We start from the raw sequence: 15328 nt of genomic DNA on the forward strand, positions 1-15328 counted from the left end.
ATGATTTACAGAGATTTAGGAACTACGTGATATCCGATATTAAATAACAACCATGACCTACAGGTGACTCGACCTACTTTAGCAAGTTATTATATCAGCTCTGCGTTATGACGCTTGTAAAACTCATAAACATTAAGTCACGCGATTGAACCTTCAAACAGCATTAGATATGTTCGTTCACAAGACGAAAACAGAATTGTTAGCTTTAAAAATGAGAAATATAAAATTGGGCCTTTGTTCCCGGGCATTCGAATACAGAAACTAGTATCTATAACAACATAAACATGATAAAACAGCCTACCGATCGAGCCAGAAGGTCCAGGGCGAGTGCAGCGGCAATGAGGTGCCATCCTCGACATGGTTGGTGATGTTTTCCAGCTCTCTCTCGTCGATGTGGATGTCGTTTTCCGTAGAGTTGACTGGGCTGCTTTGTCTCGCCGTGTTCAGCTGCAGGTTTGGGGCTGCAGGAACCGCCATTTTTTGCTTTATTGAAGCTAATCGATATGCAAGTGTGTTGCTGGGAGATCTATACTAATCTCCACATGCAAAAATTGACAGATTATTGATGCTGACTGATTTGCCGTTCGGCCGGCAGGACTTGCCGCGTCACCGACACAACAACAACAACAGAGACGGACAGAGGAGGTTGAAGTCAGGCACAGCTCCCTCTGACTCAATCGCACTTCAAAATAAAAGCACACAGACGCGGCGCGCTTTAATGAAAAAAAGTGCTTATGAAAACAAATTAAAAAATATAATTTCGCTACGAAAAGTGTTAATATTATGTTATGCTCGTGAAAATAAAAACAAATACCTTGACGTGTTTTTCATTTTTATTTTAAGTACGTGTGAAATAAAAATGTGCAATGTTCATTTTGCTAGCACACATTGTTATTTTTCAGGTGAACAAATAATCCGTGCAAGTTAATCCAATGACAAATATATAGTTTCGGTAATCTTCGTGAAGTGGATGTCCTTGACATCAGTTTAAAGGCTCAGTTTGACACAATATAACCACGCCCCTCTTACATTAACGCCGCCTCCTACTCAGTATTTCCTTTCAGCAAAGAACATAGATTAACATACTTAAACAAAAATCTCTCAAATCAAAGCAACTTCTGGTTCATGGGGACTATAAAAATGACTATAAAATGTTTTTTTAACCTTGTGTTTCCTAAGCTTGCCTCTGTACCTTTTGTTTATTATAATGTCTGCAACAATATGTATTCTGCCCCTTAAATGTTTTCTTCTTCATTAAGAAAATTATAATTAAAAGGTTCTTAGTAATTTGCCCTGTAGATTGTGTTATTGAGTTAGAAGGCAGTGGCTCTGTAATTGTTCTTTAGACGAACACTGCCATCTTGTGTTCACATTGTGGAAAGCAGCAAGTGACAGGAAATAGGAAGAACAGAGTAGCCATTTTGTAGAAGCTCTTGCAGTGGAAAGACCTACGTGCTGTGTCTCTGCTTACAACTTGGTATTCTGCCCTTGATAAGGCATGATCTGTAAGTTTAATGTATATTAGTTTGCTTAGGTATATATTAGAGCTTTGTTTAGCAATATTATGACCTTTTGTGTTACTGCATGTTATATTTGTTAATGAAGTAATTAGAGCTACCTGTCTTCCCATGTGCTAGCCTATAGCATGCTAGTATGTAGTTTAAAAGTCATATTCATGTATGTACAAGGAAACTGAATGTATATTCATGTCATTATTGTTTCTGTTACAGTTTTACAAAGAAAATAAGGAACAAATATTACAAGTGGTACATCAGTAAAGCTTCAAAGAATGCTACACTGTCTCACGAGTGCTTACTGAAGCCATTTATGTTTAGCTCGCTGCATAGGCTAAATAAGTACTTTTGGCTGAGGGCAGAAGAGTAAAAAGATCGTCTAAACATCAAGTGCATCCCTGCAATCTTGAGAAACATTGCTTTAGCAAACATGTCCAAACATGGAGACAGCTCACGTCTTTCGCAACTGGAAGTCAGATCAGAGTGCAAATCATCCACGTCACGTCGATCAAGTAGCTCAGCAGCCAGCCTCGCTGCAGCACAAGCACGAGCCAACGCTGAAGCTGCCCGCGCTAGAGCAGAGTATGCCAAACGACAAATAGACATGGAGGTTGAGAAGGCTCGTATGGAAGCTAAACTTAACGCACTCAAACAAGAGGGAGAAGCTGAGGCTGCACTCGCTGCAGCAAGGGTCCTGGAAGCTGCAGTTTTGGAACAGCCAGAGTTTGTGGAACCACCAAACCTACCTGCTACGGCCACATCTGTCAGTCGCACTGAAGAGTATGTAAAAAGCCACTTTCACAATAATACTAATATGAAACCAGAAAAAATGGACAAAGAAGAGGATGACACTCACAACAGCCATAAGGTAGAACCAAGCCAACCACCCACTGCTCCAGATTCATGTGAATACACCAACAGATCTCCACCCGCTTGTCAGTCCAGGTTTTCACCACCTCACTCAAACCTAAGAACATCTGACATATCACACCTTGCTACGCTCCTCTCACGTCGTGATCTATTGACAGCAGGGCTCACAGTGTTTGATAATAAACCGGAGACTTATTTAGCCTGGAAATCTATGTTTCACAATGCCACTGAAGATTTGGATCTAAAATGTAGTGAAGAGCTTGACTTAATCATTAAATGGCTCAGTGGCGAATCCCTTCAGCATGCTCTCAGAGTTAGAGCTGTACACATTAACGACCCAGTCACTGGTCTTCAACGTTTATGGCAAAGGCTAGACAGAAATTATGGCTCGTCTGAAGTCATTGAAGCTTCTTTGTTTAAACGTTTGGAGAGTTTTCCTAGAGTGTCGCCCAAAGACAACCACCTCTTACAGGAGTTAGCTGATCTGCTTTTAGAAATCGAAGCAGCCAAAAACGAAGGTTATCTTCCTGGCCTCAGCTTTCTTGACACTTCAAGGGGAATAAACCCAATAGTAGAAAAGCTCCCACATAGCATGCAAGAGGCGTGGGTCAACCAAGGATCTAAGTATAAGAAAGAGCATGATGTTCACTATCCACCTTTCACCTTCTTAGTTCAGTTTGTTAATGGCTATGCTGAAATGAAAATGGATCCCAGCTTCTCTCTGCAAAACTGCTACAGTGCACCTATGAAAGTGGAACGGCCACCAGTAAGACAACCACGGTTCAGAGCCCCAGTGACAACAAACAAAACGCAGATTGGCGCATCCTATAATAAGTTACAGTCTCAGCCACTTGAACCAGATAAACAGTGCCCTGTTCACAAAAAGCCACATTCACTTGCCAAATGTAGAGGCTTTAGAATGAAAACACTAGATGAGAGGAAGAGTCTTCTGAAACAGCTTTCCATCTGCTTCAAGTGTCTTTCGTCTACTGATCACAGAGCCAAAGACTGTAAGGACGTCATTTGCTGTTCAGAATGCAACAGCGACATGCACATTACTGCTATGCATCCTGGTCCACCCCCGTGGACAGTTGCATACTCCGAAACATTAACAGAGGCACAAGGCGGGGAGCCAGAACCCCTAAGCCCCAAAGTGTCTACGTCCAATTGTACTGAAGTATGCGGGCAAGGACTGCAAGGAAAGTCTTGTTCAAAAATTTGCCTTGTCAGTGTATATCACAGGTCAGAACCGAATAAGAAAAAGAAAATGTATGCCATTTTAGATGACCAAAGTAATGTCTCACTGGCTCGGTCCCCCTTTTTTGATATGTTTGATCAGCATGGTGAAGTCCTTCCATATACACTGAAAACATGCTCTGGCACAGTAGACAAAATGGGGCGTAGAGCTCATGGCTTTGTCATTGAGAATATTAACGGGAAGGTGTCTATGCCACTGCCTAGTCTCACTGAATGCAATCAGATTCCAGACAACAGGAGCGAAATACCTACAGCAAAAGCAGCAGCTGTTCATCCTCATTTGTCTCATATAGCTGGAGAAATACCACCTCTAAATCCATCAGCAGATATTCTCCTCCTCCTGGGTCGAGATGTCATTCGAGCTCACAAGGTACGACGCCAAGTGAACGGCCCCCATGATGCACCTTACGCTCAGCAGCTCGATCTTGGGTGGGTCATTGTTGGAGATGTCTGTCTCTCAGGAGCTCATAGGCCTACAGTGAACTCTTACAAGACAAATATTCTAGATAATGGTCGCCCCAGTTTCCTCTCACCCTGTGAAAATAGATTTTACACTAAACTGAAGTTCACAACAGATAGCCCTCTTGTCCAAAGCACACAAGTCAAAGATGAGCTGGGAAAATGCATATTTAAACAAACAACAGAGGATGAAAAGATAGCACTGTCTGCAGATGATGAGGCTTTTGTGAACATTATGCGAAATGAGTTCGCTAAAAATGAATCTAATGACTGGGTAGCCCCACTTCCTTTCCGTTCTCCACGACCACGCTTACCCAACAACAGAGAGCAGACTCTCAATCGCCTCATGTCATTAAGAAAGACACTGAAAAGAAAACCTGAGATGGAGGACCACTATCTGGAGTTTATGGAAAGGCTCTTCAAAAAAGGACATGCAGAAAAGGCTCCTCCCATCAAACCCCACCAAGAATGTTGGTATCTTCCACACTTTGGCATTTACCATCCACAAAAGCCAGGTAAAATAAGAATTGTTTTTGACTCAAGTGCTGAGTGTGAAAATGTCTCTCTAAATCAGGTGTTGCTTAAAGGCCCTGATTTAAATAGCAGTCTTGTAGGTGTGCTTTTGCGCTTCAGGAGTGACCTATATGCTGTTATGGCTGATGTGGAGCAAATGTTTCACAACTTTAGAGTCAGGGAAGACCATCGCAACTACCTGCGCTTTCTGTGGTTCCATGACCACAACTTGGATGGACAAGTGGAAGAATTTCACATGACTGTTCATGTGTTTGGAAATTGCCCATCACCATCAGTTGCTATTTACGGACTCAAGAGAACTGCTGAAGAAGGAGAAGAGGAATATGGCAGTGATGTGAGGGAATTTATAGAGCGCCATTTTTATGTTGATGATGGGCTAAAATCATTCACCTCTGAGACTCAAGCTATTGACGTGCTACGTAGAACGCAAAAAATGCTGGCTCAGTCTAACATTCGCCTACACAAGATCTCATCGAATAGTCCTGTCGTTACCAGTGCTTTTCCACACGAAGATCTAGCCACAGGGCTGCAGGGACTCGATCTCGGACAACATCCACCACCCATGCAACACAGTCTGGGATTAGGTTGGGACCTGTCTACGGATCAGTTCTCATTTCAAGTTGAGATCAGTGACAAGCCTTTCACCAAACGAGGAGTGTTATCTGTTATCAATAGTTTATATGACCCCCTTGGGTTTGCTGTGCCAGTCAGCATTGAAGGTCGCTCCATTCTGAGAGAGATTTCTACTGACATCAGTGAATGGGATACCCCACTACCGAAGGAGAAACAAGAGAGGTGGCAAAAATGGAAAGACTCTCTAAAACACCTACAACATCTTAAGATTCCTCGAATGTACACATGCATTCCATTGTCCGTAGCACAAAGAAAGGAAGTGCATATTTTCTGTGACGCTTCCACTAAAGCTGTTGGGGCTGTGGCCTATCTGAAGCTCATCGACATAAATGGGAAGAGTGAAGTGGGTTTTCTTCTCGGCAAAGCTAGGCTTGCACCAAAGCCAGATATCACCATTCCTAGGCTGGAACTTTGTGCCGCTGTACTGGCCGTAGAAGTGGCAGAACTGATCCAGGGAGAGCTTGACACTATCATGCATGAGGTAAACTTTTACACAGATTCAAAAGTGGTGCTTGGCTATATCTTCAATGAGAAGAGACGCTTCTATGTGTATGTCCATAACCGTGTGGAACGCATTAAACGTTCAACCGAGACCCATCAATGGCATTATGTGTCCACACATCTTAACCCAGCTGATCATGCCACAAGAGCACTGCATGCTAAGCATCTACCCCTTTCTACATGGCTCAGTGGACCTGCATTCCTCGCCGACTCAGGGCAAAGTTCGACACAGGAAAAGCCCTTTGATCTTATTAGCCCCGAAACTGATGCTGAACTGCGCCCGGAGATTGTATCATGTGCTACCTCCTTGTCAGAACACAGGCTCGGAACTGCAAGATTTGAAAGATTCTCCAGTTGGACTTGTTTGAGAAAGGCTGTGGCTAGGTTGCAACACATTGCTAAGACTTTCAAAGAAAACTCAGAAGAAATATGTCACGGATGGCACAAGTGTAACAAGTACCTTACTGAAGAACAACTTCAGGTAGCAGGGGATACCATTATCTATGCAATTCAAAGAGAGGTGTTTGCAGATGAAATCAGGGGTATGGAAAAGGACAATCCCATGCACAAACAAAGCCCTTTCTACAAGTTAAGTCCCTTTATGGACAGTAACAAACTTCTCAGAGTCGGAGGTCGACTTACAAGGGCTCAATTGACAACAAATGAAAAGTATCCTGTAATTATTCCCAGCAAACACCACGTATCTCAGCTCATAATTAGACACTTTCATGCACAAGTACACCACCAGGGCAGACACTTCACTGAAGGTGCGATCAGAGCTGCAGGGTTTTGGATAGTTGGTGGGAAGAGAGCGGTTAGTGCTGTCATCTTTCGCTGTGTCACATGTCGAAGACTAAGAGGCAAACGGCAAGAGCAAGTTATGTCAGATCTGCCAGAAGACAGAATGAACACAGATCCTCCTTTCACATGTGTAGGACTAGATATCTTTGGCCCATGGACTGTCACAACTAGGAAAACGCGAGGAGGCCAAGCGGAGTCAAAAAGATGGGCAGTCATCTTTGTATGTATGAGCACTCGTGCCATACACATTGAAGTGATCGAATCTATGGACACTTCATCGTTCATCAATTCCCTGAGACGATTCTTTGCCCTACGTGGTGCTGCTAAGTTGCTCAGATCCGACTGTGGCACAAATTTTGTGAGTGCTTGCCGAGAACTCCAAATAAGTAAACTGGGGTGTCACAATAAAGAAATCAACAACTATCTGGAAGATAGTGGATGTCAGTGGCTGTTTAATCCACCACACGCTTCACATATGGCGGGATCTTGGGAGCGTATGATTGGAGTCAGTCGGCGAATTCTGGAGGCAATGCTGCTGCATCATGGAAATGCTAAGCTTACACACGAGGTGTTAGTGACGTTCATGGCTGAAGTCACTGCAATTGTCAATGCACGGCCCCTTACAGCAGTTTCCACTGATCCTGAGCATCCTGAGATCCTCACGCCTGCTATGTTGCTCACACAAAAGGTTGGAGTGCCTCCGGTTCCACCGGGTCAGTTTGACAATCATGACCTCTTTAGAGCACAATGGAGACGTGTTCAGTATCTTGCGAATGTATTCTGGGGACGGTGGAAGAGAGAATACCTCAGTGGATTACAACATCGTCGCAAGTGGATGACACCAAAACCAAATCTACAAGTCGGAGATGTCGTTCTTCTCAAGGAAGGACAGGAAAAAAGGAACGACTGGCCTCTTGGACTCATTACAAAAACTTTTACAAGCAAGGATGACATGGTCAGGAAAATTGAAGTCAAAGTCATTCGAAATGGGGAAAAGAGACTATACTTGAGGCCCATCAGTGAAGTTGTCCTTCTGGTCTCTAGGGACTGCACCTAAAAGCCTCACATATCCTTTGAAACAGTGGTCTATTTAAGTTGGTGTGACTTCTTACAGATGTCAGACGGGGAGTATTCTGCCCCTTAAATGTTTTCTTCTTCATTAAGAAAATTATAATTAAAAGGTTCTTAGTAATTTGCCCTGTAGATTGTGTTATTGAATTAGAAGGCAGTGGCTCTGTAATTGTTCTTTAGACGAACACTGCCATCTTGTGTTCACATTGTGGAAAGCAGCAAGTGACAGGAAATAGGAAGAACAGAGTAGCCATTTTGTAGAAGCTCTTGCAGTGGAAAGACCTACGTGCTGTGTCTCTGCTTACAACTTGGTATTCTGCCCTTGATAAGGCATGATCTGTAAGTTTAATGTATATTAGTTTGCTTAGGTATATATTAGAGCTTTGTTTAGCAATATTATGACCTTTTGTGTTACTGCATGTTATATTTGTTAATGAAGTAATTAGAGCTACCTGTCTTCCCATGCGCTAGCCTATAGCATGCTAGTATGTAGTTTAAAAGTCATATTCATGTATGTACAAGGAAACTGAATGTATATTCATGTCATTATTGTTTCTGTTACAGTTTTACAAAGAAAATAAGGAACAAATATTACAAGTGGTACATCAGTAAAGCTTCAAAGAATGCTACACTGTCTCACGAGTGCTTACTGAAGCCATTTATGTTTAGCTCGCTGCATAGGCTAAATAAGTACTTTTGGCTGAGGGCAGAAGAATATGTCTCTCGAGATATCAGTTCCTCTGCCAAGCGATTGCTGAACCTATTCTTAATGGCTTGCCTATTTAAATAAATGTTAAATACAACAAATACAATACGAGGAGGTGCCTGTTAGGTTGTAATAACTCTTCTTAAACCCCTTTCCTAATCTTTCAGAATGAAATGCCTACTGCATCCAATCAGCTTGCAGTAGAAAAAACAAGCCATGCCCACTGTTTGCTCATTAAAAATTCAGTTTCTTTAGGATCTGCATGACATTACAAAAAAAAAAAAAAAAACGGTCGTTGCTTCAGTTTCATGTGGACTTTAAAGTGAAAGTCATCATCAGTGAAAGTTGCTGCAGATTTTTTTTGTGTGTGGGATGACAGTACTAACTATGAAAATAATAGTAAGAGAGGCATGGTTAAGTATATTTTAGCCGTCAAACTCACATCATTCCAAAGCAGAAGAAAACTGAAAATTGTCAGATTTTAACTGAAGATTACCAAACAAATTGTTCGTTAAGAATAATAATAAGTCATTAATTTATTCATTCATTCATTTTCATCTGCTTTTCTGGGGCCAGGTTGCAGAGGCAGCAGTCTTGTATGCGTATGCTATGCGTGGCCTATGCGTGGACGCATAGCCCTTGCCGTGGCTGTCGGCATTGCTGATGAGCACCTCTCAAAAAACGTGACTACACATCGAAATGACTCGTAGCGCAAGCTCTGTGATTGGTCGGCTTGGTAGCGCTGACGAGTGTGGGCGGGACCGAGAGCTGGGCGAGCCTGATGGAGCAATTGTTTACAAGTGTGGATTCCCATGAAGGAGCTTCAGGTGGAAAGTTTTGTTTTGTGTTTACCTCATGGTTAAAGTTGTTGCACATCCGCCGGTTCCTGCCTCAAAATGAGCGAGTTTGAGCCACTTGTACATCAAGGAAGTGTTAAAAAAAAAAACACCAGCGAAGAAACTCGACACAGACGAACATAAACACCTCACTGCTAGCTAGCGTTTCAGAAGTGTTGTTGGAGAGCAACAGAAACAGTGCGCAGAAGTAGGAAAGCACAGCTACGTGGATTGCATGCGCCGTGGGTCACACCGATCACTTGACGCAGAAGTATAAACCAGGCTTAAGGAGAGAACCCCAGACTTTCCTCTCCCCAGACACTTCATACAGCTCCTCCGGGGGGTTCCCAAGGCATTCGCGGCCAACCGAGAGACATAGACCATCCAGCGTGTCCTGGGTATTCACTGAGGTCTACTCCAAGTGGGACATGCCTGGAACACCTCCCTAAGTAGGTGTCATGGAGGCCACCTCACCACCATCCTTCCGGGCAACAGAGCTCCTCACCATATCTAGAAAGGTGCACCCTGCTACCCTCAAAGGTAACTCATTTTGGCCGCTTGTATCCAAGAGCTTGTCTTTTTGGTCATGACCCAAAGCTTATGACCATAGGAGAGAGTTGGAACGTAGATTGAACAGTAAATCGAGTGCTTTGCCTTTCGGCTTAGCTCCTTCTTTATCACAACAGACCGGTATTACTGCTGTCACTGCAGCGATCCGCCTGAAAATCTCACGTTCCATCCTACCCTTACTCGTGAACAAAACTCCAGGATACTTGGACTCCTCAACCTGGGGTAAAGACTTTCCTCCAACCTGGAGATGGCAAACCACCTTTCTGCGGTGGAGCATCATGGCCTCGGACTTGGAGGTGCTGATTTTCAACCCAAACTGTCCCAGTGCACGCTGAAGGTCCATGTTCAATGAAGCCAAAAGAACAACAACGTCTGTGAATAACAAAGATGCAATCCTGCGGTCCCCGAACCGGACCCCCTCCAGCCCAAGGCTGCACCTTGAAATTCTGTCCATAAATATGTCAAAAATTTGACATAGGCATATTTTAAAATGTATGAAATAATTTATTAAATAATAATCGGTAAAAAACAAATACTTAATGGAAACTTTTATTACTAATATGAGTTGCTGTTATTACTTTAAAATTCAAATGCAATAAAACTATTTTATATAAAACAATGAAGACGTGTTTTGGTCATTTGTTACTTTAATGCAGTCACATTGCTAAATGTGGTTAAAGTATTTATTTTTTTCATTTTGTAGCTGTCAATGTTTTAAGAATGTACAACTTCTTTGAATGTAATATAATCAGATGTGATTTAATTGCGTGAAGCCATTTTTTATATGGAAGACATTGGAAGATAGCACTGCTATAAACCAGCCAGCTCTCCATCCAGATGTCTTACCAAGGAGGTAAATTAGATTTTTAGAGCATTATAGCAGCAAAAAATAAGTTCAAACTGGCTTAAACCAAACACGGAGGGTGAACAAGACGCTGTCTAGTGTCAACATGTGTTTGCACTCCAATTTAGAGGCTTGTGGGGTGAGATTTTGAGAAACAGAAACAGAAATGTCGATTTTGCCCGTTACAAGATTTAAGACAAGTCTTTTGTGTGTGTCTGTAAAGTTTCAGCTCAAATCACCCATTAGATTATTAATTATACCTTTCAGAATATTGGATTTTCTGCTCTGAACACAATGTAGCTGTTTTTGCTGCCTGTGCCTTTAATATTAGTTCTTCCCCCCGCCCATTGTCACACGTGCCTGTCAGAGTGAGCCTCAATCTTCAGCTGTGTCATATAAACAGCAAGGTGACAGACATGAAGGAAGCAGATCTCAAGTAATGTTTGTGAGAAATACTACACTAAAAACTTACCCAATGATTATTTGATGTATTTGTTGTGGAGTTAATTCAAGCCTTCTTGCATTGATAAGTCACACACATTGTCGTTACAAAGTTCAAGCACACAAACACACAGACACACACACACACACAGCGCGTTTAACTTTGCAACGTTTTTGCATGTAAATGTGACAGGATACACGTTAATATCCCCTGCTGTATGAATATCCGTTATGTTAATATACAAAATAAACCCGATTTAACATCCACAAACCACGATTGAAATGTCTTCTTTTTTAAATGTACTGACACACCTCTGCTATGATGTAGTAAAGACAGTGAAATTGCTTGCACTGTTTTAAAAACGTTTTAAACCTCATTCTTGATTACATTTGATGATGACTGATGATCACAGAGAGCTGAACAGATCTTTTAATCTGAGTTGCTTCACGCACGTCCTGTCTTGTTGATATTCTTATACGTTTTACAATGAAAACATGTAAATCAATCTGCTGTAGGGGAAACTGACACTCCTACAACACGTTGTGGTCATACTCAAAATGGGATTTAGATCCTTTTTTAATGTCAGGAAATTTAAAAAAGAGACTTGTTTTTATATCACTCCAATATGACTGTGGATAAACTATACCTGCACACAGTTCTGTCCAAACAGCTTACAAAAGATAGTTTTCATCAGAGTGGCCCTTTAAATTAAGGCTGGAAGGTTATGAATTTAGTATGCAAACAACAGTTTAAGTGTAGAGTCTTCTACATCAGTGGTTCCCAACCTGGGGTCCGCGCCCCCCTAAGGGGGCGCCAGAGTTCACAGGGGGGGCGCGGGAGAGGATAAGTTTTGAGGTAGAAAAAGGCATAAAAATGGTCCACTATTATAAAGGGCTTTGCAATTAATCGAAAATCCGATTTAGATTTCGGTTTCAAACGATTATAAAAAGCATTAATCGAGATAAATGATTATTGCATCATATTTCGCCACAGTTGTACACGTGTTGCTCTTAAAAGCGCGAAAGAGCTTATGTGTGTGTGCAGCACGATCACGCAGTAAGAAGCATGCAACATTCACTCTCATTCGCACACTGAGACGAGCAGAGGAGCGCAGACATCTAAAGTCATCTTAACGTGAACGCTTTAATGGTCAAATGGGTGTCAAAACGCGGTGTTTAGTGATTATTAACATTAACCCTCATTTGTATAATGAACAAACGAGTTGAGGATCAAAAGACGTGAAAGAGAAACCATTAAAGATACAGCGCGCTATAATCCTGCCGCCTGTTTTTATCATTATTAAACAAACATAACGAGAAAACCCTCGCTGCTCTTGACTGAAGGAATGCTGTAGCTAAAGTGTTTTTCTTACAGTGAAGATGCTTAAAGCACAGTTTGTTTCATATTTTTATTCTATTGTATTCATTTCTCTTTCCTTTGCAGGGTGGAAAATAACTGTATGTATACAGTTGAAGTCAGAATTATTAGCCCTCTTGAATATTAGCAAACCTTTTCCTGCCCAATTTCTGTTTCATGGAAAGAAAATTTAATAACTTATTTCTGAACATAATAGTTTTGATATCTCATTTCTAATTACTGATTTCTTTTTGTCTTTGCTATAATGACAGCACACATAATATTTTACTAGATATTTTTTAAAATACAAGCATTCAGATTAAAGTGCAGTTCAAAGGCTTAATTAGAGTAATAAGGCAAGTCATTATAACGCTAGTTTATTCTGCAGACAATCAAAAATAAATATTGCTTAAGGGGGCTAATAATATTGACCTTAAATTGGTTTCAAAATATTTAAACCTGTCTTTATTCTAGCTAAAATAAAACAAATAGAAGAAAAAATATTATAGGAAATACTGTTAAAATTCCTTGCTCTGTTAAACATAATTTGGGAAATATTTATAAAAAAAAAAATCTCAGGAGTGCTAATAATTTTGACCTTAACTGGCAATGGTTTTGAATAATCGTGATTACAATTATGACCAAAATAATCGGGATTATGATTTTTCCCAAAATCGAGCAGCCCAAAAAAATAAAAAATAATCTAAACACATGATTAAAATTCCAACATAATAGTGAAAATAATTAAAATAAATAACTTTAAATAATTATTTAAATTTTGCTCACTCGCGCAATCTGCTTGTCAACGTATCGTAAAGGCAAAATCAAAACAAAAATGGCAGACAAACGTAAATGCAGTGATTCTTCAGAGGCGAAGAAAAAGATTAGACAGTATGACAAAGCCTACCTAAATTTTGGTTTTATTGAAGGCCAAGACAAGTTAAAACTGATTAATTAATATTTTCTATACATATTACTATATATTAATATTACACAAACACACACACACACACACACACATATATATATATATATATATATATATACACACACAGTACATATGTGTGTGCGTGCGTGCGTGTGTATTTATATGGTGGGGGGCTCCAATGTTTGTATATGTTTATTGGGGGGGCCCCAAAGAAAAAGGTTGGGAACCACTGCTCTACATCATCAGTGAGATAATCTATGAAGATCTTAAAGTGGTCGTGTGCATCTATGTTAAAGTCATAATCAAAAGTAACAGGAGATCATTTCTTCTTAGTGACGTACATCTGAATGTAAAAGATTATTGAAAAAAATATTACTTTATGACAGGATTTTGAAATATGGTTGTTCTGAAAAGCGGTGACAAGAGAACCAAACGAATACTGTAACCAGAGAATTTATTGATTTTAAATTGCATGGTTCAGTTATGACATGTGAATTAAAAAAATCATGGAGGGAAAAAAAATGAATTAATGAATCATTAACAATTAGATCTAAATTTCCATTTGTTGTTCACTTTAAAGAGTTAGTTCACTCAACAATCAAAATGCTGTTATCACTTACTTCCCTCATGTAATTCCAAAAACCTGTGACCTTAGTTCGTCTTCAAAACACAAATGAAATATTTTAGGTAAAATCTGAGAGCTCCCTCATCCTCCATAGACAGCAATGTTCAAGACTTGTTCAAAGTCCAGAAAAATACCAAATAATACTGTTTATTGTAAATCAAAATGGCCCTAGAACTACTGAAAAACACTTACCCCTATTGTCAATTCTGAAAAAAATATATTTTGATCCACTTCAAATGATGACTACTGTATATCCTGGATGCCCATGTGTGACCTCCTGAGTTTAAAGCAAAGCATGGGCTCATTCGAGGTCATACGTCGGCAGCGTTCTCATGAATGTGCACCCTATATTGACACTGAGATGAAGAAACTGTTGAAGGAAGTCACTTAAAATTGAATAACTTGAAAATAATATACAACTTCCCCATTTTCTAATCCATTTAGCTGATCTCCGGGTATGACAGGGACATTTTTAGCTTAGCTTAGCATAGTTTATTGAATCGGATTAGAGCATTAGCATCTTGCTCAAATAATAATAAAAGGTTTTGATGATTTTCTCATTTAAAGCATGACTCTTGTTGATGCTGTACCATGGCTGCAGTAGGTGCAATGAAATGACGCAGTGCATGGAAATAGTCCCCAGCTAGGATGCTAGGTGAAGGCTCTGCATTATATCATTGTGCCTGCTGCAACCATCGTGAAGTGTCATTCACACAATAGCCCCTTTCACACATACAGACCTTTCCGGAAAATTACCGGCAATTTTCCGGAAAGGTTGTATGTGTGAACAGGCCCTTTTTGAAAATACCGGTAAATTCGTTCTGGCTATTTTCCGGAAAGAGAAGTTGTAACATTACCGGTAATTTGCCGGAATGCTGCGCTGTGTGAATGCAGAAGGAAGATTGCCGTAATAAGCGCGTCCACGTCTTGAACGGGCTGACGTGAGACACCTGCTTTAGCCAATCAGAACAGTCAGACGCATTCACGTGCGCGCGGTTCATGAGAATAAAAGCCTTTAAATATATTTTTTCCAGACACCTTTAGCTGCTAGACGTTAGTCAGATAATGTTTCTATGTTCCTTCTTAATGCTGTGTAAATAATTAACGATAAAATGTTTATGATAATCCGTTGTTTGTTTACCTTCAAGCATTGCGTGTGCCCGTGAGCGCCCATAGCGCCAGCACACACACATATCATGAACATCTCGACATGCGAAAGTGTTTCCCTATGTTTTCATTAGAGTTGTACTCAATACTGATCCATCCATGAAGAGTTTGTAATGTAGTCAAATGTTTACAAACACAAGCGCAGCCGTTTAGAGGTCATTTCTGGGTAATGATGTCAGAATTTACCGGCATTTTGCGATGGATGTGTGAATGC

The 15328-nt window shown here is 40.7% G+C and overlaps 2 protein-coding genes and 1 long non-coding RNA gene across 4 annotated transcripts in view; 2 read left to right on the top strand and 1 right to left on the bottom strand.

Annotated features, from left to right (window-relative positions):
• Positions 1–625, bottom strand: part of eif4e3 (eukaryotic translation initiation factor 4E family member 3) — a 21241-nt gene extending 20616 nt beyond the window's left edge. The window contains exon 1 of one of the 2 annotated variants that reach the window (XM_087305583.1): positions 302–625. Coding sequence is in view for 1 of the 2 variants with exons in the window: in NM_001004589.1 (NP_001004589.1) it covers positions 302–477 (176 nt within the window). In the remaining variant the exon portion in view is untranslated. The remainder of the gene's footprint in view (positions 1–301) is intronic. The other variant, NM_001004589.1, reaches the window with a different exon arrangement.
• Positions 32–10375, top strand: LOC147838171 (uncharacterized). The gene is made up of 2 exons (XR_015523271.1): positions 32–1223; positions 8354–10375. It is a non-coding gene; the product is annotated as an uncharacterized LOC147838171 (long non-coding RNA).
• On the top strand, positions 1419–10375 carry LOC147838172 (uncharacterized). Its single transcript, XM_087306602.1, has 2 exons — positions 1419–1505; positions 1731–10375. Exon 2 carries the CDS (start codon positions 1945–1947, stop codon positions 7624–7626), a length of 5682 nt encoding a protein of 1893 aa, XP_087162728.1. The 5' UTR covers positions 1419–1505; positions 1731–1944; the 3' UTR covers positions 7627–10375.
• Positions 10376–15328: the final 4953 nt, after the last annotated feature.

The sequence above is a fragment of the Danio rerio genome, chromosome 23 (genome assembly GCF_052040795.2).
Source record: "Danio rerio strain M-AB ecotype USA chromosome 23, GRCz13ab, whole genome shotgun sequence".
Classification (NCBI taxonomy): Eukaryota; Metazoa; Chordata; class Actinopteri; order Cypriniformes; family Danionidae; genus Danio; species Danio rerio.

Excerpts from the sequence above, each read along its gene's own strand:
- LOC147838172 (XM_087306602.1), top strand. The coding sequence starts at position 1,945 with ATGTCCAAACATGGAGACAGCTCACGTCTTTCGCAACTGGAAGTCAGA.